Here is a 26511-nt window from a genome sequence, read left to right on the forward strand (position 1 = left end):
ATCTCAGCTCACAGCAACCTCTGCCTCCCAGGCTCAAGCGATTCTTCTGCTTCAGCCTCCCAAGTAGCTGGGACTACAGTCACATGCCACCATGCTCGGCTAATTTTTTTTGTATTTTCTGTAGAGACAGGACTTCACCATATTGGCCAAGCTGGTCTCAAACTCCTGACCTTGTGATCTGTCTGCCTCAGCCTCCCAAAGTGCTGGGATTACAGGCGTGAGCCACCATGCCCAGCCTGTTTGCTTTTTTAAATATGAACACTCAGAGCAAGGAAACATTAATTCAGAATTTCTAGATTGATCAAGGGTCTGTTTTTAAGACAATGCTCCTGTTTTTTAGTACTAGAATTTAAATTGGAAAGGCCACTATTTGATTTGTTAAGCATTTTAGGATAACTCACGATGGCCAGTTGGGCAAATGAAATAAAACTACGTTTTAACATTTTCAGTTGTCTCTTGGCATCTAAAATACTAGATTAATAGCATAAGGGATAATCCCTAGCCCAAAAGGCCAAGGGATTATTTCCATTTCTTGATCTCACTTTCTGACAAGTTCTGTCACTTCTTTTCATCTCCAGTGTACAGAGACCAACCCAGTGCACTCATCAACTGATGCTAATGTAATAAAAGTAGACAATATTACAGTGGTGGGTCTTACCTGATGCTATGATTCCCCAATACACCACACCATCTTTCACAGTAACTGGCATTCTCTGAGTGCTTACTATGTGCTGGGCACTGGTCCAAGTATATTTCGTGCATGAGTATTTTTATCTCTGTTTTACTAATTAGAAACCTGAGGCTTAGAAAAGTTGAATAACTTGCCTAAGATTACATAGCAGTGAAGTGAAGAGCTGGGATTTGAGCCAAAGCAGAAACCATTCTTAACCATTTCGCCATAGTGGTGCAGATGTAGTTGGATGGTGACTATAACTCTGCTTGTTACAGCCGCTTCTTATTTGTTAAGGATGGCTAGATGCCCAAATAAGTGAAAAAATAGGAATGAGGGGTCTCTTTGGAAAAGGTACATTGATTAGGAAACAGAGAGCATGTGCAGTGTTCTTGTTTTTCAGGTATGCCTATTATTACAGTGGAATTGGTGCTGGAGTGCTGGTTGCTGCTTACATTCAGGTTTCATTTTGGTGCCTGGCAGCTGGAAGACAAGTACACAAAATTAGAAAACAGTTTTTTCATGCTATAATGCGACAGGAGATAGGCTGGTTTGATGTGCAAGATGTTGGGGAGCTTAACACCCGGCTTACAGAGTAAGTATTTAGTTTTATGTTGAACTTGGATGTGGTTCTTATTCTTAGTAAAATGAAATAGATGTCATCACATCTGTTAGGAGATGTTAGTGTACCACTCAAAGGTACTTATGAGACAAAATTCCTTCTAAGCAGCAACGATGTCGTGTGCATCCTTTTGTTCCTAGTGCCTTGATGGGCATAAGGGCACCTGCATGACTAGCATTGAATGAAGGACTGGACTTTGCCAGAATGAAGAAATCCTCTGAGAATGTGCAGTAGAGCAAAACAAGATACTTTCTGAGGAAATTTCTGAGCAATTTGAAATTCCTAGTTTGAATACTTCTTATGTACACGATGTCCATTTCCTGGAGCCATGTGTCTATGGATTTTTGTTGTTAATGACAAATTTCCTAATAGAAACTTATACCCTGCTAAATAAAACAAAGCATAGGCGCAAAATGCTCTAGCTATAAACTACCCTACACTCAAAATAGGCTTCAGAAGAAAAGTTGTTGTTTACAATTCTGACATTTATTTATTTCTAATACTATCTGTTCTTTTAGTGATGTCTCCAAGATTAATGAAGGAATTGGTGACAAAATTGGAATGTTCTTTCAGTCAATGGCAACATTTTTCACTGGGTTTATAGTAGGATTTACACGTGGTTGGAAGCTAACCCTTGTGATTTTGGCCATCAGTCCTGTTCTTGGACTGTCAGCTGCTGTCTGGGCAAAGGTAGGTGAAGCCTGTGAATCCAGATTTTGAACTGTACCTTCCCGCTTCCTGCTCTCACCCTATGGAAAGGTCTTTTTACTACATGATGACTCTGATTCTGTACTTGTTACTTTTACATTTTCTGTTCAAAATCAGCTGGATAAGCATATCCAGCCTCACTGAGTACTACCCCTGCCAAGACTCCATGCTGCTCTTGGCCATGTGATTATTTGGGGAAAAGATGAGAAAGAAGAATGTAGCTCTCATATCTATCTTCTGCTTTTGTGAGAAAACAAACAAACAAAAACAAAACAAACAAACAAACAAAAAAACTTGCTGAGCTCCAAAGAACCATGCTCTCTAGTGGATGATGCCCTATTCACATAGCAAGTAACGACTCAAGTTTAGTGAGCAACAGATGTCCCATTCAATTAACATTTCTTTTTACTTTAATGTTTTTGGCTTTCTAGATTTTTGTTTAATTTTTAAATTGATTTTACAGTTTGGTCAGCATTCATGCATAGTTAAATTTTTGGTTATAAAATAATTTAAGAAAATAGATACTTTCTAGTCCCTAAGGATGCGTATAAATCCTTAGCCTTCAGCTCTTTCTCCTGTCATGAAGGCGGAGAGGTAGAAGTGGCCCTCTCTACCTCAGCACACGTTTCCAGTGATCTTTTAAAACTTATTTTCCATTTCAAGGTGAACATAGTGTGAATTTTAAACTGATTTTATATGAGTGTATTTTCAGTAGAGAAATTGGCCCGGTAATTTGTAATTTTTGTGGAGTTCAGCACAACTTAGAGAAGGCAATATAAATTCATGTAGCAAAAGTAATGAATGGACCACCAAAGCCAAGCATCACACAAAATAAGTCAGGCTGTAAGTATTAAGAAACTTTAGAAATTTTAACCTTGTATAATGGATATTATTTTGTTTCTGCAAAGAATAATTATCATTTATTGAGCATTTATTGTCAGGCAAATACCTGTGTTTTCTTTCTGAAGTGTAGGTATTATCTCATTTTACAGAGAAAGAAACTGAAGTTCTGAGGTCTGTGTTAATTTTTTGCTTAGAGTAACATAGAGTTCAAATAATGTTTCTGGGGATTATCAGTTAACTAAAATATCTGGCAAAAGCTTGTTGTCAATTGATTTTTCTGTATACTAGAATGTTAAGCAAGTTAGGTGGCAAACTCTTCACATCAGTATTTACTGAAAAACTACTTAAAACGTATTGATGTCTGTTTTAAGTTAAGATTAAAAACAGACCATGAGTCAGTCTTTTAATGATTAATTATGCATTGCTTCACATGTTATTTATTTAGTAAAAGGAGCCCCAGGCTGGCTGCTAGAGACCCAAGCTTTAATCCCCACGCAGCATTACAATTTTGGTATGATTTCAAACAAATTTCTTAAATTCTTTGGACGTCAATCATATTAAAAAAGAAATCTGGTTCACTCTGGGTCTGGGAAGCCTCTTTGTGTCTGTGAGCCTGAGGCTCTACCCTCAAACCTAGAGACACAGAAGCAGACAGACATAGCAGAAAGGGACCCAGTCACAGCAAGTGACCTGGCCCAGGAAGCCTCTTTTGTACTTTGTGCCCAAGACTGTCTTCCCAGCGCCCAGAGACACTAGGGCACTAGAGGGCATTGGTACGGGAAACCACCACACTCTTCCTCGATCTGGCAGTCTGATCTTGAAAAACCACTTTCACCCACTCAAGCAGCAGAAGCAGGGGCCAGTGGGAGCCCCAGAAGTGTCACATAAATCAAGCCAACCAAAATAATACTACAAACACTCTGAATATTAAACCACTCCTGGAACCACATCTCACAAAAGTAGGTCAATACTATCATGCTAAACTTAAATAGAGCAACTGCCTGCTAGAGTAAAGCAGGTTTATTTTATTTTAACTTTTTAAAACTTTTATTTTAAGTTCAGAGGTACAAGTGCAGGTTTGTTACATAGGAAACTTGTGTCATGGGGGCTTGTTATTACAGATTATTTCATCACCCAAGTACTAACCCTAGTACCCATTAGTTATTTTTACTGACTGTTTCCTTCCTTCCACTCTCCACCCTCTAATAGGCCCCAGTGTGTATTGTTCCCCACTATGTATCCATGTGTTCTCATCATTTAGCTCCCACTTATAAGTGAGAACATGCAGTATTTAGTTTTCTGTTCCTGAGTTAGTTTGCTCAGGATAATGGCCTTCAGCTCCATCCATGTCCCTGCCAAGGACACGATCTCATTCTTTTTTATGGCTGCATAGTATTCCATGGTGTCTATGTACCATATATATATATGTATATATATATATATTTTTTATCCAGTCTATTATTGATGGGCATTTAGGTTGATTCCATCCTTGTCTTGTGCCAGTTTTCAAGGGGAATGATTCCAGCTTTTGCCCATTCAGTATAATGTTAGCTATAAGTTTGTCATTGGCTTTTATTATTTTGAGGTGTGTTCCTTTAATATCTTGTTTGTTGAGAGTTTTGATCATGAGTGGATGTTGCATTTTATTGAAAGCATTTTTTGCATCTATTGAGATAAGTGTGTGCTTTTTGTCTTTAGTTTCTGTTTATGTGGTGAATCACATTTACTGATTTGCATCTGTTGAACCAACCTTGCATCCTGAGGACAAAGCTTACTTGATCATGGTGGATAAGCTTTTTGATGTGCTGCTGAATTCAGTTTGCCAGGATTTTGTTGAAGATTTTTGTATCAATGCTCATCAAGGATATTGGCAAAGTTTTTTGTTGTTGTATCTCGCCAGGCTTTGGTATCAGGATTATGCTGGCCTCATAGAATGGGTCAGAGGGGAGTCCGTCCTCCTCAATTTTTTGGAACATTTTCAGTAGGAATGGTATCAGCTCTTCTTTTACATTTGGCAGAATTCAGCCATGAATTCATCTGGTCCTGGACTTTTTTGGGGGGTGGTAAGCTATTTATTACTGCCTCAATTTCAGAACTCTTTGTTGGTCTGTTCAGGGATTCTATTTCTTCCTGGTTCAGTCTTGGGAGGATGTATGTGTCCAGTAATTTATCCGTTTATTCTAGATTTTCTAGTTTTTGTGCACAGAGGTGTTCATAATGTTCTCTGATGGTGGTTTGTATTTCTGTGGGGTCAGTGGTAACATCCTCCTTGTCATTTCTGATTGTGTTTATTTGAATCTCCTCTCTTGTCTTTTTTATTAGTCTAACTACTGGTCTGTCCATTTTATTAATTTTGTAAAAACACCAGCTCCTGGATTCGTTGATCTTTTGATGGTTTTTCTTGTCCCAGTCTCCTTTGGTTCAGCTCTGATTTTGGTTATTTCTTGTCTTCTGCTAGCCTTGGGATTTGTTTGCTCTTGGTTCTCCAGTTATTTTAGTTGTGATATTAGGTTATCAACGAGGTCTTTCTAACTTTTTGTTGTGGGCATTTAGTGCTATAAATTTACCTCTTAACACTACAGTAAGGCATATTTAAATAGGAGACAGAGTCTCCTAACAAAATAGTCAGAATGTCCAGGTTACAATAGAAAGTTGCCTGTCATACCAAGAGTCAAGAAAATCACAACTTGAATGAGGAAAATTAGCACACAAACAAACAAACTAACAACAATTACCTGACATCAACACTGAGATAAATCAGGTGCTGGAATTATCTGACGATGATTTTTAAACAGCCATCATAAAAATTCTTTACTAATCGAATACGAATTCTTTTGAAACAATAGAAAAAAAATCCTCAATGTAATAGAATTTATTAAAAAGAACAGTGAAATTTGAGAACAGAGATATACAACAACAGAAATAAGAGTCATGCTAGATGGACTTAACCTAAGCAGTTGGAAATGGCAGCATAGAATTAGTGAACCTGGAGGTTAGAGCAATAGAATTCACCCATTCTGAAACAAATAAAATAATAAAAAAAGAACTCCAAGGACCTGAGGGACGATAACAAAAAGTCCCACATTTGTGTCATCACAGTACCAAAAGTAGAGGAAAATGAGAGTGAAGCTGAAGGAATATTTGAAGAAATAATAACTGAAAATGTCCCATATTTGATGATGAAAAGCAATACTTCAGATCCAAGAAGCTGAGCTAATCTCAAATAGGTTACTTGCGACCATTCCCAAGACACACATTCATCAAATTTTCCAAGGTCAACAGGAAAGAAAAAACCTTAAAGGCAGCTAGAGAAAAGGGTCACTTACAATGGAAACCCCATCAGGCTAACAGCAGACTTCTCAGCAGAAAGCTTGCAAGCAAGACGAGATGAGAGTCCTATGGTCAGCCTTCTTAAAGGAAAGAAATTCCAACCAAGAATTTCATTTCCCACTAAACTAAGCTTCATAAGCAAAGGAGAAATAAAATCTTTTTCAGACAAGCAAATGCTAGTGGAATTCACTACCACTAGACCAGCCTTACAAGAGATTCTTAAGTCTAGAGATTCTAAACATAGAAACAAAAGAAAAATACCTGCTATCAGAAAAACATACTTACGTACATGCTCCAAAGACTCTATAAAGCAAGTTCACAATCAAGTCTACAAAGCAGCTAGCTAAAAACATGATCGGATTAAAACTTCACATATCAATATTAACCTTGAATGTAAATTATCTAAACAACCCACTTAAAAGGCACATAGTGGCAAGTTGAATTGAAATAAACAAAACTCAACTGCCTGCTGTCTTCAAGAGACTCTTCTCACGTATAATTCTTCAAGAGACTCTTCTCACATGTAATGACACCCACAGGTTCACGGTAAAGGGTTAGAGAAAGATCTGTCATGCAAATGGAAAACAAGCAGGGATTGCTATCCTTATATCAGTTAAAATAGACTTTAAACCAGCAAGAGTTTAAAAAGGCAAAGAAGAGCATTACATAATGATAAAGGGTTCAACTCAACAATAAGACTTAACTATTCTAAATATATATGCACCTGATGTTGGAGCATCAAGATTTATGCGACAAGTACTTCTAGACCTGTGGAAAGACTTGAGACCGCCACACAATAATGGGGGGGAACTTCAACACCCCTTCTGAGAGCATTAGACAGATCATCATGGCAGAAAACTAACTAAGAAATTCTGGACTTAAAGTCAACACTTGACCAGTTGCGCCTACCTAATAGACATCTACAGAATACTCCACCCAACAACTACAGAGTATACATTCTTCTCATCTATACATGGAACATGCTCTAAGATTGACCACATGCTCGGCCATAAAGTAAGTCTCAATAAATTCAAAAAAATCTAAATCATACTAAGCATATTTTCTGACCATACTGGAAAAAAATAGAAACTAATACCAAGAAGATTTCTTAAAACCAAAAAATTATGTGGAAATTAAACAACTTGCTCCTAAATGATTTTTGCATAAACAACAAAATTAAGACAGATATCAAAAAATTCAATGAAAATAGACACGATGAATCAAAATCTATAATATGCAGTAAAAGCCATGTTAAGAGGAAAGTTTGTAGTGCTAAATGTCTACATCAAGAAAGATCTGAAATTAACAATCTAATGTTGCACCTAGAGGAACTAGAAAAATAAGAAAAAACTAACCGCAAAGATAGCAGAATAGAAATAACTAAAATCAAGTAGAAATGAATGAAATTGCTATGCAAAAATTCATACAAAGGATTAATGAACCTAAAAGTTCGTTCTTTGAAAGGATAAACAAGATTGATAGACTACTAAGTAGATTAACAAAGAAAAAAGAGAAGATCAACATAAGCACAATAAGAAATAAAAAGATGACATTTGAACTGATCTCAGAAATACAAAAGATCCTCAAAGACTATTATAAACACGTTTATGCATACAAACTAGAAAATCTAGAGGAAATGGATAAATTTCTCCAAACACATAACTTCCCAAGATTCAGTCAGGAAGACATTGAAACCCTGAATGGAGCAATAACAAGCTCTGAAATTGAATCAGTAATTAAAAACCTACCAATCAGAAAAAGCACCTGTCCAAATGGATTCATAGCTGAGTTCTTCCAGTCACACAAAAAGAGCTGGTGTCAATACTTCTGAAACTCTTCCAAAATATCAACTAGGAGAGACTGTTCCCTAACTCATTTTACAAAGCCAACATCATCCTGATACCAAAATCTGGCAAAGAAACAATGAAAAAAAAAAAAAAAAAAAACAGTACAGGCCAATATCCCTGATGAACATAGATGCAAAAGTCCTCAACAACGAATACTAGCAAACCAAATCCATCAGCACAGCAAAAAGTTAATTCACCACGATCAAGTAGACTTCATTCCTAGGATGCAAAGTTGATTCAACATATGCAAATTAATAAATATGATTTATTAAATAAACAGAATTAAAAACAAAAAAAGATCATCTCAGTAGATGCAGAAAATGCTTTCTGTAAAATCTAATATCCCTTCATATTAAAAAACCCTCAACAAACTAGGCATTGAAGGAACGTAACTCAAAATTTAGTAAGACCATCTATGGCAAACCTACATCCAGCATCATTCTGAATGGTCAAAAACTGGAAGCATTCCTGTTGAGAGCTGGAAGAAGACAAGGATGCCCACTCTCACCTATTCAACATAGTACTGGAGGACCTAGCCAGAGCAACCAGGCAAGAGAAAGAAGTAAAAGGCATCCACATAGGAAAAGAAGAAGTCAAACTATATCTCTTCACTGATTATATACTTCTATACCTACAAAACCGTAAAAACTCATCCAAAGGCTCCTAGAACTGATAAAAAAAATTCAGTGAAGTTTCAGGATACAAAATTAATATACAAAAATCAATAACATGTCTGTACACCACTGGCATTCAAGCTGAGAGCCAAATAAGGAATGCAGTCCCAGGTACAATAGCCACAACACAAAATGAAATATACATACAAAATAAAATACCTAAGGATACCTGTAGCTAAGGAGATGAAAGATCTCTACAAGGAGAACTACAAAATACTGCTTAAGGAAATCATAGATGACACAAATAGAAAAAATATTCTACGCTCATGGATGGGAATAATTAATAGCATTAAAATGGCCATACTGCCCAAAGGAATCTACAGATTCAACACTATTCCTCTGAAACTACCAATGTAATTTTTTACATAATTAGAAAAAACTATTCTAAAATTCATATGGAACCAAAATAGAGACTGAATAACCAAAGCAATCCTAAAGAAAAAGAATGAAGCTAGAGGCATCACATTACCCAGTTTCAAACTATATTACAAAACTGTAGTAACTGAAATAGCGTGGTACCAGTACAAAAAGAGACATATAGACGAATGAAACACAATAGAGAATCCAGAAATAAAGCCACACACCTACAACCATCTGATCTTTGACAAAGCTTACATAAATAAGCAATGAGGAAAAGACTATTAAATAAATGTTGCTGGAAAAACTGGCTATCCATAGGTGCAAGAATGAATCTGTACCTTTACCTATCACCATATACAAAAAATAATGCAAGGTGGATTAAACATCATGGCCAAGTGGGACTCATTTCAACTGTAAAATGCTGGCTCAGTATTTGAAAATTGATCATTTTTCACATCATTTACCACACAAACAAGCCAAAGAAGAAAAACCATATGATCATATAGATTGACATAGAAGAAACATTTGAGAATATCTAACACCCACTGATAATAACAGTTCTCAGCAAGTTAAGAATAGAGGAATGTTACCTCAACTCTATAAAGATCATCTACAAAAACCCTTTGTCTGATATCATGATTAATGGTGAAAGACTGCTTTCCTCTAAGATCAGGAATAAAACAAATTAACTCTTACCACTCTTTTTAATCAAAACACTGAAACTTCTAACCATTGCAGTAAGGCAAGAAAAAGAAATGAAAGGCATATAGATTGGAAAGAAAGAAAGAAAAGCATATCTATTTATTGACAACATGATTTTGTATGTGGAAAATCCCAAGGAATCTATAAAAATTCTCCTAGCTGAGTTTGGAAAAGTCACAAGATACCAGATCCATTGAATTTTTACATACCACAAATAAATGCAGAAGCCAAAATCTAAAATATAATACCATTTATAGTCATTCAAAATAAAATTAAACACTTTGATAAACACTTAGCAAAACATATACAGGATTTGTATGCAGAAAATTATTAAATGCAGATTAGAGAAGGCAAAGACTAAATAAAGAGACATGGCATCTTCATGAATTAGAAGACTCCACATAAACATGTCAGGTCTTTCCACACTGATCTGTAAATCTAAGGCAATTCCTATAAAAATACTAGTAAGGCCTTTTGTAGACATAGACAAGCAACATTATTCTAAAAATTGATATGGAAAGACACAGGTCCTAGAATAGCAAAAACAGTCTTCACAGAGAATAATGAAAGTGAGAGGAGTAAACCTACCACATATAAAGACTTCCTGTATAACTACAAGAATCAAGCTGTGGTATTGCTAGAGGATAGATGCATAGATCAATGAAACAGAACAGAAAACTTGGAAATAGACCTCTGCAAATATGTCTAGCTGTTTTTTTGACAAAGGTGCAAAAGTAATTGAATGGAGGAAGGACATCCTGTCTGACAAATAGTGCCAGAGAAGAAGAAAAAGAAAAGGAGAAGAAGGAAGAGAAAGAGAAGAAGGAGACAGAGAAGGAAGAAGAAGGAAAAAGGAAGAACAAAGAGGAGGAGGAGGAGGAGGAGGCAGGGGAAGGAAGAGGAAGAAGCTCAACCTAAACCTGACACTTTATATAAAAATTAACTCAAAATGGATCATGGACTTAAACGTAAAATGTAAAGCTATAACACTTTTAGGGAAAAAAAAGGAAGAAATCTTTGGAATCTATGCCTGGGCAGAGTTCTTAGACTTTACACCAAAAGCATAATCATTAAAAGTAAAAATTGATAAATTATACTTCATAAAAATAAAAAAAATTTACTCTGTAAAGCCCATATTAATAGAATGAAAAGGCAAGCTACACACAGAGAAATAAGTATATGCAAACCACATACCTGGCAAAGAACTATTATCTAGAATATATAAATAAGACTCAAAACTCAATATAAGGACAGACATTTCGGGAAAGAGGATACACAGATGTCAAGTAAGCACATGAAAAATGGTTCAGCACCATTGGCCATCAATGAAATTTAAATTAAAACCCAATGAGGTATCACAATGCATTTATCAGAATGGCTAAAATGAAAAACGGTGAGACGTAAATGCTGGAGAGAATGCAGAGAAACTGGATCACTCATAGATTGCAGATGGGAGTGTAAAATGGTACAGCCACTCTGGAAAATAGTTTTCCAGTTTCTTATAAAACTAAACATACAATTGCCATACAATCCAGCAACTGCACTTGTGGGCATTTTTCTGAGAGAAAAAGATTATGTTTACATAAAAACTTGTATACAAAAGATTATAGCAGCTTTTTTCATCATAGCCCCAAATTGGAAACAGTCCAGATCTCTTTCAACAGGTAAATAAATGGTTAAACAAACTAGTTCTTCCATACCATGGAATTCTAACCAATGGTGAAAAGGAAAGTGCTATTGATACATGCAACAATCCGGATGAATCTCTAGAGAATTATGCTGTGTGGAAAAAACCAATTCCAAAAGGTTCTATACCACATGGTTCCATTTATATAACATTCTTGAGATGGCAGAATTATAAAGATGACAACAAATTAGTGGTTGCTAGGAAGTAAAAGTGATGGGGAACAGGAGGAGAAGCAAGTGGTAGGGATAGGGGCAGCTGTGGTTGTAAAAGGTAGCCTGAGGGATCCTTGTGACTGAATTGTTCTGCATCATGACTATGTCGCATACCACTATGTCCAGCTAGTTTTTAATTTTTTTGTAGAGATGGGGTCTCCATGTGTTGCCCAGGCTGGTCTTGAATTCTTGGCCTCAAGTGATCCTGTCACTTGGCACCCCAAAGTGCTGGGACTATCAGACTATAGGTGTGAGTCATCACACCTGGCCTTTTCATATCCATGATAATAGGATAGGTTAAAGGGCCTTTGTTTTTTTTTTGTTGTTGTTTGTTTTTTTTTTCCTCTTCACAGACATGATCTGTTCAAAAACACAACACTTAATGAAGGTTCTACCATCCTTTTGTCTGCTTATAACGATGGAAAGTCATAGAAGGAAAAGAGAGCTAGATTTGTAGAATTCATTGTGGTATTTGATATATTAACAATAAATTAAAATAACATTTTAAAAAACTCCTAAATTTAAAGTATTTCTTTGAAGTATCACTTTGAAGTGATCTTCCTATCATTGGTTGTCTCCATTGTGGGCAATTGTTGTGGCACCATGAGGTTTCAGAAGGAGCAGAAAAACATTCCTAAAGCATGTTGTATGAGCCTCCTCTATTCTGCAGATGTTTGTTCAGGGATGGTGCTGGCCACCCTATCTCAGACCTCCTACCATGAATGGTTCTGCAAATACGGTGGTACAGCCCCAGGAAGATTGCTTTGAGAAGTCAGGAATGTCTAGTGAATCAATGGAATATTATTTTGGGTACTGAAGAGTTTAGGTAATGTGCAGCACAATGTCTGCACTTAGAACATAACTAATCAACGTTCATTTGCCTTCATCCACTCATTCCTCTAGCTGTCATAGCTCCTTTTACTTTCACACACAGGAAAGGGAGAAATCCACTGTTAAAACCCAAAAAACTTTGAGCTTCTTATGCGAAGAAGGGGTAGACCAATGTTGCTTACATAAATGAGTCCACAAGTGCCTGTGAATTTTTCATTGAAAGAATATAATTCTATTTAATCAGAATTTTTAAAATAAATTGGTTTTGTGCAATTTTGGGGGAGGGGTGGGGAGGACAGGGTCTCACTCTGTTGCCCAGGCTGGACTGCAGTGGCACAACCACTGCTCACTGCAGCCTCGACCTCCTAGGCTCAAACGATCCTCCCACCTCAGCCTCCTGAGTAGCTGAGACAATAGGCATGTGCCACTACACCTAGCTAATTTTTAAACTTTTTGTAGAGGCAGGGTCTTACCATGTTGCCCAGTCTGGTCTAGAATTCCTGGGTTCAAGCAATTCTTCGTCTTTGGCATCCTAAAATGTTGGGATTACAGGTGTCAGTCACCACACCTGGCCTGTAATGGATAATCTTTATTTAGGTAGTTGACCACTTCAGCATTCTAGGTGCAATAACCTTAGTCCTTTTCCCATTGCAATTGATCCAGCTTTCCATAATAGGACCCTCTGGGACATAAGTTCATGAGTCAGTGGCTGGTTTCATTGAGAGGTTTCCTACAGTGGCTGTTAATTCAGACTATGAAACCTTATGGACTCAGGCTTGAATCCTGGATATTACACTTAGAAAATTATTTAACTTTTTCACGCTTCCATATCCTCATATGTAAAGTGGGGGAAATAATAGCCACTTCACTATGCAATTGAGAAGAATTAATGAGCTTCTGTGTATATAAAGTATCCACTACTGTTCCATCCACAGAATAAATGGTCAGGAAGCAAACAGAAGGATCAAAGAGTATCCACAAAACAAAGACCTCCCTGGGTGGCTGAATGTATTGCTTTGCCCAAGAGCACCAACAGAGGAAACTCTTTAGCGTGGACCTTCTTGAAGTCAGTCACCATATGTACTTGGTTCTCTGAATTCTTCTGGCCTCCCACCTTGACACTTCTGAACCAGAGAACCATTAGCAATTACTGTGTTGAACGCATGCCATATTTTCTTGATATAATGTCTGTTTTCTATATTTGTTTATAATTACAATGTAGTATAGACTTTCTTTTCTGAAATTTATCACCTTCTAAAAGTTCTAGTTATATTTCTTTAAATGAGGATCTATGAGGTTTTCAAGGGGAAAAGAAAATTTTCAATTAATATATTTTATTATATACTATCTCGGTCCAAAAAGAATTTGGGGCAGCTTACAAAGTGAATATAGATACTAAAAAATAGAACATGATAACCAAAGGCAAGTAAAAGACAGATTTTGTCCTACACATACATTAATGTATAGGCAGCACTTATGTATACATTTATTTTTACTTTACAAAAGATAAAATTAACGTGTTTTTTTCATGATCCAAAATTGTATTTTTAAACAGATACTGTCTTCATTTACTGATAAAGAACTCTTAGCTTATGCAAAAGCTGGAGCAGTAGCTGAAGAGGTCTTGGCAGCAATTAGAACTGTGATTGCATTTGGAGGACAAAAGAAAGAACTTGAAAGGTTTGAGTTTCTTTTTTAAATGGATAGATATGTTAAATTCTGTCTTCTCATATGCCCTTGAGATTGATAGCGTTAATTATAAGCATTTTCTCCCATATATATGTTTTCTGAAATAGCTTAATGGATATATTACAGCATAACTAATATTTTGGAAAAGTTGCGATTCTAATTGTACTTTTCTTTTATCTGCTAATTCAAAGAGTTTCTAGATGGGCAATAACATGAAAATAGTTTCCTAAGGCTGAAATGTATTTTCTACCTCTGATTTTTTTTCCTCTATCAAGTTAATTAGTGATTCTCTAAGATTGACTGAGTATTTTGTGTAAGATCTATGGGGACATTTTAATCTGTGGTTCATTTTCCTTTCTGCCCAGGCCCCTACTCAGTTGACATATGCTACATGATTTGGAAGATAAAAATATAACCAAAAAGCACTTATGTGTACGAAAGTTCAAAATCTTTTATATTATATGTTGTTTAGTATGATGCTTGCAACTCTTCCCTTTTATTAGATTTCTGAGAGCACAGATGGTAATTTATTGAAATTTATAATATAAATCAGATTACTGATTTCTAAGCAGCAACAGATTTTATTTAAAATTGAATATAAATTATAATATTCTGATGCTATAACATTTCAATCTTATGAATATATATGTATTTGAAAGTGTGAAAAAGTAAACTATATTGGTTAAGGAGGTTATACATTGTGTGGTACAGCCATAAAGAAAACCGAGGGAATTTTCAGAAATCAGAATAGTGGTTAGCTCTGGGGAAGATGAGAAGTTGTGTGAGGAGAGCCAAACACACAGCAGGGGATTCTGTGGTTCTGGCAGTGTTCTGTTTCTTGATCTCAGGTGTACTTACATGAGTATTCACTGCATAATTTTTTTTAACTGTGCATATGTGTTTGGAGTACTCTTGTTCATATGGTATATTCACACATATAAAGATAGTCCTCTGAGAATAATTTATAATGGTTAAGTGCCATAGTTCAAAGGAAAGCAGTATCTATGTTCCATTTTGATTTTTGCTAAAGTCTTTGCTTTTGATTTAAAATATGTCTGACTAATAAAATGAGGAGTCCTGCTTAATGACTGAGCAAATATTCAATGAAATAAAGCCCTGGCTCTCATGGAGCTTAAATTCTAATGGGGGTGGGTAAGGTTACAAACAACCACAAATAATCAAATAGGTAATACACCAGTTGGGGTAAATATTATTTGGGGAAATAAAATAAGAGAATCATGAGGATACTATTTAGATAAGTTATTCAGAAAAATATTTTTTGATTAGCTGCTATTTGAGCAGAGACATAATGAAGTTTCGAGTTTGGAATTTTTTCCAGTTTTCCTCAGAGAAAAGGTGGACCAGAAAAATAATATGCCCAACAGCCCAACAGCGTTGGAAGACAGACAAAACTTAACAGCTTCTTCCTAGTTCTCAGCTGGGGGAGAACATCTCCCCATAGAAGTTAGATTCTCAGGCCTGGCTGCTATCTGCAATTGGGGCCTGAATTTATACTGCTCTGTGGACTAGGAAACAATCTCTCTCCAAAGCTGAGGATTTCACATTAAAAATGAGTCCCAATCCAGTGATACCAGAGTATCTGGTAGAAGAAATACAAAATTATTGAAAATTAAAGAACTAAACATCTAAATCAAGAAGTTAGAGAGAGAACAATAAAATATTACAAGGAAATAATAAGGGTAAGAGCAAAAATTAATTTAATAGAAAATAAAGGCAAAAGAGTAGAAGATTGACAAATCCGTAAACGAATTCTTTAAAAAGACTTATAAATAACTATCTTTGTATGTTTAATCAGGAACAAAAAAAGAATGAATAGGGAAAACTTGTAACAGATTTAAAAATCTATTTTTAAATTACAGCTTTATACCAGTAAATTTTAAAACCCTCAAGATATAGACAATATGCTAGAAAAATGTAGGTTAAAATCCTCATGTAAGAAGAAGAAAATCTGAGTAAACCCATAATCATTAAAAGAATTGAATTCAAAGTTAAAAATCTCCATTTTCCACTACTTCTCTCCCGCAAGTAGAAATCACAAGTCTGGATAATTTTGTAGGAAAGTTCTACCACAACTTCAAGAAAGAGATAACCCTATCTTACATAAATTGTTGTAGAAAATGGAAAAAAAGTTGTGAGTTCATTTTATGGGGCTAGTGTAACTTTGATACTACAACCAGGCAGGTATAATATGAGAAAGGAAAACTAAAGGACAGTTTCACCTAAAACATAGGTACAGAAATTATAAATAAATAAATTACTAGCTAAATAAATCCATGTGAAAAATACCAAATTGAAAATATCCTGAACATGCTGGCTTTGTCCTACGATTGCAAAGATAGTTTTAACTTTAGGAAATCTGTTAATATAATTAACCATATTAATAGATTAAAAGAAAAAAATTTGTTTTAATATACGGGGAAAAGCATTAATTGTATGTGATTCATGACAAAAACTCATAAAACTAGGAATAAGAAACAACCTTCTTAATTATTAGAGACCCACAGGAAACATTTAGTGGTGAAACATTAAAAACATTTTAACACTTAAAATAATGAATGAAATAAATATGTACAATTTTGTCTGTCAATTTAAAAAATAAGAAAAAAATGAATGAGGCAAGTGTGTTTGATAGTATCATTTCTATGTACTGTTGTACTAGTACTAGATAATAAGACCAATAGAACAAATAAGAGTAAGAATGAAAAAAAGAAAACAAAAAAAGAAAAGCAATAAGGATTGGAAAACAGGAAGAAAACTGTCATTATTCGCAGACGATAAGATTGTCTACACAGAAATTCCAGTAGATTTTATAAGCTAACAAAATACAATAAGATCTCTGGGTACCTATCATTATTCAGAATAAATGGCATTCCTGTAAATCAGGAATGAACAATTAGAAAATATACAGTATTTCATCCATTCAGAATGAATCCATCATCTCTGAAATTGAAATAAACCTACCATTCAGTGCCATCTTACATTTGCTATGGATCTGGGTTGAAGTCCAATTCTTTCAGGCAGGATTTGTGTTTGCTTCTGTGATTTACCAAGGGCACTGCTAACCTGAGACCACCTTACATTAAATTCTGTGTCTAGCTGTTTTTGGACCACACTGGTAGTGTGAATTCATACTCAGACCTGACTGACATAAGATTACAAACTGATGGTCTGATGTCCTTGCCAGGTTGGCCATTTCTTAAAAGTTTATTTATTAGACAAGTTGATTCAGCACCTACAACATGCCAGGCACTGTGCTAAGTTCTAGGTTTTCCTTTTCTTTTCCTTTTTATTTTATAAAGGTCTAAACAAAGCTAGGGCTCTAGGTTTTCAGCTGTGAATCAGAAACAGAGGATATTGTATGATCTTCAGTCAAAATAATAAGATGGATAAAAATGGAAGGAATAGAGAAAGGAGGAATAAATATAAGGAATTGTCAAAGAAAAAATTAAAAATATTGATTTAAAAATGTGATCTGAAAGAATCAAAGTGAGTAATGATGATGATGGGGAGGGCAAGTTAACTTTAAATATGGTGGTTGGGGCAGGCGTCTCTGAGGAAGTTTCATCTCAGCTGGGACCTGAGGGATGAGAAAAAGCATGCCATGGTGGGGAGAGAGATGGGATGGGTTGGAAGAAGTGTCTTCCAAATTTCCTGGGGTGGCCAAGACTGTAGTATGTTCTAGGAAACATCATAAGGCTTGCATGACTGAAGCTCAGTTGAGTGAGGGGAGATTGGGGTGGGCAGGGGCCAGAATGTGGGGATGGCGGGCCATAATGAAGAGTTGGGATTGTATTCCAAGGGCACAAGGGAGTGGTTGAGGGTGTTAAATAGAGGAATGACATCCACATTATGTTTTCAGATTGTTTTTTGCCTGTAATGGGTCTCATGAATGGATGTGAGAAGTCAAAGAGTAGAAGCAGGGAGACCAGTGGAGAGACTGGCAGAGTGGTCCAGGCCAGAGCATCTCCCTGGTCTGGATCAGAGGCAGGAGAGGGGTGACAGGTACCTAGATTTGGAATATAATTTGGAAGTAGAATTGATGACTCTTCTTAGACCAAACGTAATCAGTTTTCATTCCTGTTCTCCTTCCCTTCTCTGCTTCTACATAAAGTAATCCAGGTCTTAATCTGGCTTTCTCTTCAAATTATCAGTGCAGGAGGGAAGCTGGCTGTCTTTGAATGGAAATTTAACCAGAAGTTAAAATAAATTCCATTCAATTGTATAGAATAGTTTTGTTCTTTTTCATTTAAAAATATTTTTCTCTCTTTTATGTGTCTTGAAAATATATTTATCTATTAGTATTCATTTCTGTTTGCTTAATCAAAATTGTTCCTTACTCTCATAAGTAGTTACTTGCATTATTGATAAATATTTTTATAATATTTAAGATGAGTCATATTTCCTATATACCAATGGTTTTGTTATATAACTTTAGTCTCTTTTAGTCACTCCTACTTTCATGATCATTTCTATACTAAAGCTTTCGATGAATGGATGATTTTAATATCTGGTTTTATATATGGCATTTGTAATGAAAAACAACAAAGAGCTAGCTTATGGAAAAGGAGTATTGTTTATGTCTTGTTTCCCTTTACCCCCTTCTTTCCTTTATTTCTCCTTTCTGATGTGTAAATGATTTTCCTCCTTGTGCTTCTGTGCAAATGTTTCCTCTGGCTGCATAGGACAACGTCAGACTGGTTTCTACATTAGTCTCGGTAAGCGAGAACTGAAATAAAGGAGATAACAGTGTAGTACATATATATTAAATTTCCCTGAATGTACTCTTATGTAAGTTGTGCCCAGTGGTAGCATTCACCTCAGACCAACTCATAAAGTGAGATATATATATATGTCTCTGTGTTATGTGTGTGTGCATGTGTGTATATAAATCATTGAAATGTTTCTCAGAAATAATTTTTCTGTTCAGATGATTACTGGCAAGTTGAGGATTTTCATTTTGGGGAGTAGAAACTGATGATGTGTTGATATGTTGTCACTATGAAGTTCTGCCTAAATTTCATCTTTAGTGAACACAGTAGTGATGTAAATTTCACTTGGCATGCTTTTGTAACTCTGTAATGTACCTATGTACCTAGTTAAAGTAGTCATGAAAGCAAGAAACAATACATGTTCATATCTGGAACAGTGCTTGAACTCTGCTGTACATACTAATGGAACAAGTTCTCCAAAGGAAATTAATATAATACTATATAATATTTATATAGTTGTGAATTTTATGGATCAAAGACCTTAAAGTATGACTTTTATATGGAAGTAAGTTCATTAATTTCAACAATTATTAGCTCCTCCTCTATCCAAGTTAATGCTCTAGGTTCTGCAGGGAGTTGTGATTAAGAAAATACAGACAGATCTAAGGCAATCTGTCCTGTTTCACTAATCCTTTTACCTTCGTTCTATATTTGCAAAATTCCTTGTTTTCCTTTAACTCTGGGCTCCATTAGCTTATCTCCACAGCTATCTTCTTAAACAGAGTAGTCTTCTCTGTTCCTTTCAAATGAAGATCAAGTTACAGACATCATCTCCTTTAGCTTTGACGTCAAAAATTGACCACTCTCTGAGGCTTTAAAAAATATTTGAATTACAGTTGGGAATAACCTTTAGGTCATTAGAACTGGAGAAATAAAATCTGTCAGTGATTCCAACATTGTTTTTCGATGTTTTTCATTTGCTCGTTTTTGCTCCTTTTGTATAGTTTCCTATATTTGCTCTAAGAAGTATTAATGGTTGTTCTCCAGGTTTGGTTAATGTAGGGTAGATCTTTTGCTATGAATGGGTCCAGGGCTATAGATATGCTAAGAATTTAATTTTTCTCAGTCACTGAGTTAGCCAGAAGCCCTGGATGGCCCAAGCCACCAGGTCAGAGCCTGTTAGTTCAGCAGCAGGCAGCTATGGCATGACAAGTGTTGGGAGCATTAACAGAGGGAAGGACAAGTAGTCAATATGTAGAAAGGAGAAGGAAGAGAGGGAATGCTGATGAATAATTATGTACTTTTATATACCTGTAAGCCAAATAATTTTTGTAGCTCAGTGATTTTTAAAATAAATGTCTACAGAAATAAGATAAATTGTACAGTTTTTTAAAAGTAAAAAGTATTACATGGCAATTCAGAATTCTCAAAATGCTCTCACACATGTAACCTCTCAGTTGGTCATTCCAACAGTCCTAGAGGAAGGCAGGACAGAGAGCAAACTGTCTCCAAACTTTCTTAATGTTCAGAGATTTAAATGACTGTCCCTTCTTTTTTTTAAGAACTTTCTAACATTATCTCTCCATTTTATTACTTAATTAAAGAGGCATGCAGATTTTGAAGGGAAGACACAGGTTTTTCCGTGGCTTCTACTTTGTTTTGTGTATGAAACAATATAAGTTCTAGAAGTTTGCTAAATATTGCTTCACTTATTTTGCTATTGCTAAAGCCAGAGTAGGAAATTTTAGAAGGCTCCCCGACAAATAAGTTAATCTCTGTAAATTTCAGTTTCTTCTTCTGCAAAAAGGGAGTAAAACAGTACTACTATATAGGGTCAATGTATGAGCAGCAGGACAAAGTACATGTATATCACCAGGACTGAGCACATCCTAGCCACTCTGTAACTATCATGCTATATTGACATGTTTTCATAAAATGTGTGAGTATATGTGATCATTTTTGTTTTTTTCCCAGGTACAACAAAAATTTAGAAGAAGCTAAAAGAATTGGTATAAAGAAAGCTATTACAGCCAATATTTCTATAGGTGCTGCTTTCCTGCTTATCTATGCATCTTATGCTCTGGCCTTCTGGTATGGGACCACCTTGGTCCTCTCAGGGGAATATTCTATTGGACAAGTACTCACTGTAAGTGGTTTATATTGAGAAATGAGCCATTATTATAAAATACCAATGAAATCCAGTAATGTTGGCTTGACTTTAGAAGAACATATTTTGAACAACTATTGAATACTACAGACACATGCACTACTAGGTTAAAAAGTGGAAAAAAATTGGATGCATCCGACAACCAGTTTTTTGCTTGTTTGTTTGTTTTTGCAGCTATATTGCACAATTTATCCTGTAGCCTAAATAATATTAATCTTAGCAATCTCAGTAGCATGAACTTTTATTTGTTGAGATTATTTGTGCCAAACTTGATGCTAAACACTTCACTTTTATTTTCTGATTTACTATTCCCAAAAATGGCAAAATACACATTTTGACTTCTTTTCAAATTATTTCGAATGGCAGCTAATCCACCTCACAAATTATGGAAGTTGTTCCTCTTCCTAAAAGATTGTTTGGAAGTTTTCTACATTATAGGCCTTTGTGCAAGCACAGAAGTCTTGCCATTTAATGTTACCCTCTTTTATTTTAAACATAATGAGGCCGGGCGCGGTGGCTCAAGCCTGTAATCCCAGCACTTTGGGAGGCCGAGACGGGCGGATCACAAGGTCAGGAGATCGAGACCATCCTGGCTAACACGGTGAAACCCCGTCTCTACTAAAAAAATACAAAAACTAGCCGGGCGAGGTAGCCGGCGCCTGTAGTCGCAGCTACTCCACGAGGCTGAGGTAGGAGAATGGCGTGAACCCGGGAGGTGGAGCTTGCAGTGAGCTGAGATCCGGCCACTGCACTCCAGCCTGGGGGACAGAGCGAGACTCCGTCTCAAAAAAAAAAAAAAAAAAAAAAAAAAGATAATGAAATAATTTGCAAACCAAACTCAATTCGTATCTGGATCTAATAAAATACACTGTTAGAAGAGTCACTTAGTTCCCTTTTCATAGGCCAAGCAGAAATAGATTGAGATAGTGAGAGATGATATTTTGTAGAATCCCTTAAAACAATCGCCTTTTTCAGGAGCCAGATTTGTAATATGGATGCAATAATTGCTTCTTTAATGTTTTCAAATTTGCCTTATCCAACTTTGCTCAGTCAGGAATGGCTTTTCCCACAAAGTTTTTTTTTTTTTTTTAGTATAGTGATGCTGTGAGTGATCCTTGGTTGTCATAACAGATGTTTTCCGTTTAACTGTGATTGAGATAAGCAGTTTAAATCCAGTGTTCTCTGGGCATGAATATACCTCACAAACTGGAGGCATCCAGAATAGGGAGTGTGGGGTTTGGTATCGGACCAACTTGATTCAAATGGCAGCTGTGTCACTTTTTAGCTGTATGATTTGGGGCAGCCAGCTAAACTTTTCAAGCCTCTGCTACCTCTTCTGCCAAGTGACATGACAGGAATGAGCCCTAACTTTCAGTGTTGTTTTGAGGACTAATTGAGATAATGAATATAGAATCACTTAGCAAAGTTCCTTCTGTGTAAATTATTGAGCAATATAATTCCATGTGATTTAGAAAAAATGAATAATGACATTAATTTTCATCAACCCCAAAGAGAAACACAGTTAAGTCTTTACCAATAAGAAACTGATTTGCACAAAACAAACAAACAAACAAAAAGGCCTAAAGAGACAGAAAGGCCTAAAGCCTTGTTGCAAAAGAGACAACCTGATAAAGTATCAATGCCTTAGGTGTGTGTGCTTTATAATTAACAAAAAGCATTCATATACCCTGTTTTATCATGATACAACATCTCTGTGATTGCTGGGTAGGGGGAACAGATAGAATCTTGCCTGTTTTTGCAAATGAAGAAGTTGAAGCCAAAGATTCTAAGAGAATGGCCTAACAACATATAACTAGTTAGTACTAATTTAGGATTCAGAACTGGGTCTTCTGACTCCTCTAATAGTGTTTATTTCCACTTTGCCTTGCTGATGATCTAAATTAAAAAATCTTAGACATTGAAAAAATAAAAAAAATCCTATTATAATATTCTAGCCCTATAAAATTTAAATCATTGTTTTATTGAGCAAGTAAGACTAATTCTGCATTCTAAATTGAAAAGTATTTAAACTTCTAAAATATTTTTAGTGTGGGCAACATAGTGAGATCTCATCTCTATAATTTTTTTTTTTAATTAGCCAGATATGGTGGCACTTGTCTGTAGTCCCAGCTACAGACTGGGATGGGAGGGTTGTCTGAACCCAAGAGGTTGAAGTTGCAGTGAGCCAAGATTGCACCACTGCACTGCAGCCTAGGCAACAAAACAAGACCTTGTCTTAAAATTTAAAAAAAAAGTTTTTTTGCTATTTTTTAATTGACAAATCATAATTGCATTACACTTATGGAGTACAATGTGATGCTTATATATACACACACATACACACAAAATGTGGAGTGATCAGATCAAGCTAATTAACATATCCATCACCTCACTTGACACTTTTTGAGGTGACACATTTGAAATTTACTCTTGGCTAGGCATGGTGGCCCATGCCCGTAATCCCAGCACTTTTGGAGGCTGAAGCAGAAGGATTGCTTGAGGCCAGGAGACCAGCCTGGGACACATAGCGAGACCCTGTCTCTAGAAAAAATAAAAAAAATTTCTCAGATTTGATGATGCATGCTTGTAGTCCTAGCTACTTGGGAAACTGAGGCAGGAGGATTGCTTGAGCCCAGGAGGTAGAGGTTATAATGAGCTCTGATTGTACCACTGCACTCCATCCTGGGTGACACAGTGAGACCCTGTCTCTTAAAAAAGAAAAAAAATGAAAAAAAGGAATTAAATGTACTGTTAGTTTCAAACTATTGAAATATTTTTAACACCTAATATTTATATGTTGCCTTGCCATTTTAAATTTTAATTACCTATGTTAGAAAAAGACAGAAGTATGAAAAAAAAATTGCTATCACTATCTAAGTAGTCTGATGTTTTTTCTTCACATTCCTCAGGTGTTCTTTTCTGTGTTAATTGGGGCTTTTAGTGTTGGACAGGCATCTCCAAGCATTGAAGCATTTGCAAATGCAAGAGGAGCAGCTTATGAAATCTTCAAGATAATTGATAATGTAAGTCTGAGTTGGCCATTTACCCATCTGTCTAAAAGATTGTCCAGTTAAGAGTCAATTTCTTTGTCACTTTATCCAGCTTTCCACAAAATATCACTAAAAGTAGTTATTGTAACCTAGTAATCTCTTACAATTTGGTTCTGTTTAGAAGCCAAGTATTGACAGCTATTCGAAGAGTGGGCACAAACCAGATAATATTAAGGGAAATTTGGAATTCAGAAATGTTCACTTCAGTTACCCATCTCGAAAAGAAGTTAAGGTACAGTGATAAATGATTAATCAACAATTAAACTATTGAATGACGAGTTTCTGATGTTTTCTTGTAGAGATTATTTTTTTAAAAAGTGCATGTATATTTAAACCTAGTATTGAACAGTCAGTTCCTATACCCTGTGTCTGTGAATTGCCTTGAAGTTTTTTTTCTCACTCGTCCTGGTAGATCTTGAAGGGCCTGAACCTGAAGGTGCAGAGTGGGCAGACAGTGGCCCTGGTTGGAAACAGCGGCTGTGGGAAGAGCACAACGGTCCAGCTGATGCAGAGGCTTTATGACCCCACAGAGGGCATGGTGAGATGACCCATGCTGAGCTAGATCCTGCGGTGATCAGGATCACATTGCACATCTTTCTGATGTTACCCTTTCAACTACAAATGTATGAAAGTCACACTTACTTTTTATTCCAGGTCAGTGTTGATGGACAGGATATTAGGACCATAAACGTAAGGTTTCTACGGGAAATCATCGGTGTGGTGAGTCAGGAACCTGTATTGTTTGCCACCACGATAGCTGAAAACATTCGCTATGGTCGTGAAGATGTCACCATGGATGAGATTGAGAAAGCTGTCAAGGAAGCCAATGCCTATGACTTTATCATGAAACTGCCTCATGTAAGTTGTCCTTGCCCTTTGCCTTTCTAGAGGTGCAAAAAATAAAATGCAGGCCTACTACGTAGGAAGTTAGGAAACCACTATAAATCGGAGGAAGAGAAATCCTAAGAAGGGAAAATAAGATTACCTCAGATTTGAAAGTTCTAGCAGTATCAACTGGTCGTAGACACATTTTTAAAAACTGAGGTTGGTTATTGTGCTAAATAAGATTTAAAGAACTGGACCTGTATTACCTGTGAGACTTGGGTTGTGTATGGGATTCCTTACCAATTTAAAATATGAGCCGAGATAGCTTGTCCTTATGCTAAATCATCCTGGGTTTTCTGTGGTAGAAATTTGACACCCTGGTTGGAGAGAGAGGGGCCCAGCTGAGTGGTGGGCAGAAGCAGAGGATCGCCATTGCACGTGCCCTGGTTCGCAACCCCAAGATCCTCCTGCTGGACGAGGCCACGTCAGCCTTGGACACAGAAAGTGAAGCAGTGGTTCAGGTGGCTCTGGATAAGGTCAGTGAGGCTTAGTTCAAACCAACCTGATTTATAAGCGTAAGAATATTCTACTATTAATTCTTGTTAATATTGGTCTTAGAAAATGAAATTTCTGATAGCTTCTAAGTGATTCCTTCAGATATTAAAATAAAAGCATTAGGCCTCTTTGAAATCTTTCTCTATTTGTTTTATTGTTCAATTTATACTTATTTCTCTGATCTTATTTTAAGTGATGATGAATAAATTTTCATCTAAAGACACTTGCTAATCTTTTAAATTAAAACATAGAAATATAGATACAAGTGAAAATTCATCTTCATTGTGATCTTCAAAACTTGACTATGTGGATAACCCTGTTATGTAGGTTTTGAGAGTTTGTAATATTGCCAGGAAGAGAAAAATACAACCTGAAGGTTCACACATAATTTTCAAGACATTGAATGCCACTTGAAGACTCTATGGGAAATAAGAAACCTCTTATTTCCAGGAGAGGGGCAGAGAGCCTACGATACTGAAAACCTACCTAAGCCATGGCACGTTATTGACTATCAACAGAGTTTGACTGTCCTGCGATTCTGGAGTCCATATGACTCATTCACCAAATAGCATTTGAGTGTTTGCCCTGTGCCAGGCACTGTGCATTTGATCTCCAGCATGTGATAGTAATGGAGATAATTCTGTGAGGACCGAGAATGTGGAGAGTGAGACCTTATAACCAAAGGAGTTCCAAGTTGAGATGTCACAGTAGATTTCAAAGATGAATTCATATTTGTTTCAACTCTCCCTGTCTCTAATAAAACAACTCTTGAATGTTCTTTTAAACATCCTGTCAATGTGCTTAATAAATTTTTGAGGGCGGAAGAAAAGCAGTTTACTAAACATTCTGTGGACCAAAATAGAGGCAGATGGGATTGTGGCTACTTTTTCCACCCTCATTTTGCTTAATCTGTGATTTCACCTCTGTGTTTTTCTTTTTCCTTCCTTCCTTCCTTCCTTCCTTCCTTCCTTCCTTCCTTCCTTCCTTCCTTCCTTCCTTCCTTCCTTCC

General features: G+C 36.1%; 1 protein-coding gene across 2 annotated transcripts in view; it reads left to right on the forward strand.

Moving 5' to 3' along the window:
- The window catches only part of ABCB1 (ATP binding cassette subfamily B member 1), a 224043-nt gene that overhangs the window by 153593 nt on the left and 43939 nt on the right, over positions 1-26511 (forward strand). For both annotated transcript variants that reach the window (XM_023226643.2, XM_023226641.2), the window contains 9 exons: positions 1074-1265; positions 1811-1982; positions 14042-14166; positions 20880-21051; positions 23982-24095; positions 24244-24354; positions 24535-24660; positions 24777-24980; positions 25313-25483. In XM_023226643.2, the coding sequence (XP_023082411.2) occupies positions 1074-1265; positions 1811-1982; positions 14042-14166; positions 20880-21051; positions 23982-24095; positions 24244-24354; positions 24535-24660; positions 24777-24980; positions 25313-25483 (1387 nt within the window). The remainder of the gene's footprint in view (positions 1-1073; positions 1266-1810; positions 1983-14041; positions 14167-20879; positions 21052-23981; positions 24096-24243; positions 24355-24534; positions 24661-24776; positions 24981-25312; positions 25484-26511) is intronic.

Source organism: Piliocolobus tephrosceles, chromosome 8 (genome assembly GCF_002776525.5).
Source record: "Piliocolobus tephrosceles isolate RC106 chromosome 8, ASM277652v3, whole genome shotgun sequence".
Lineage (NCBI taxonomy): Eukaryota > Metazoa > Chordata > Mammalia > Primates > Cercopithecidae > Piliocolobus > Piliocolobus tephrosceles.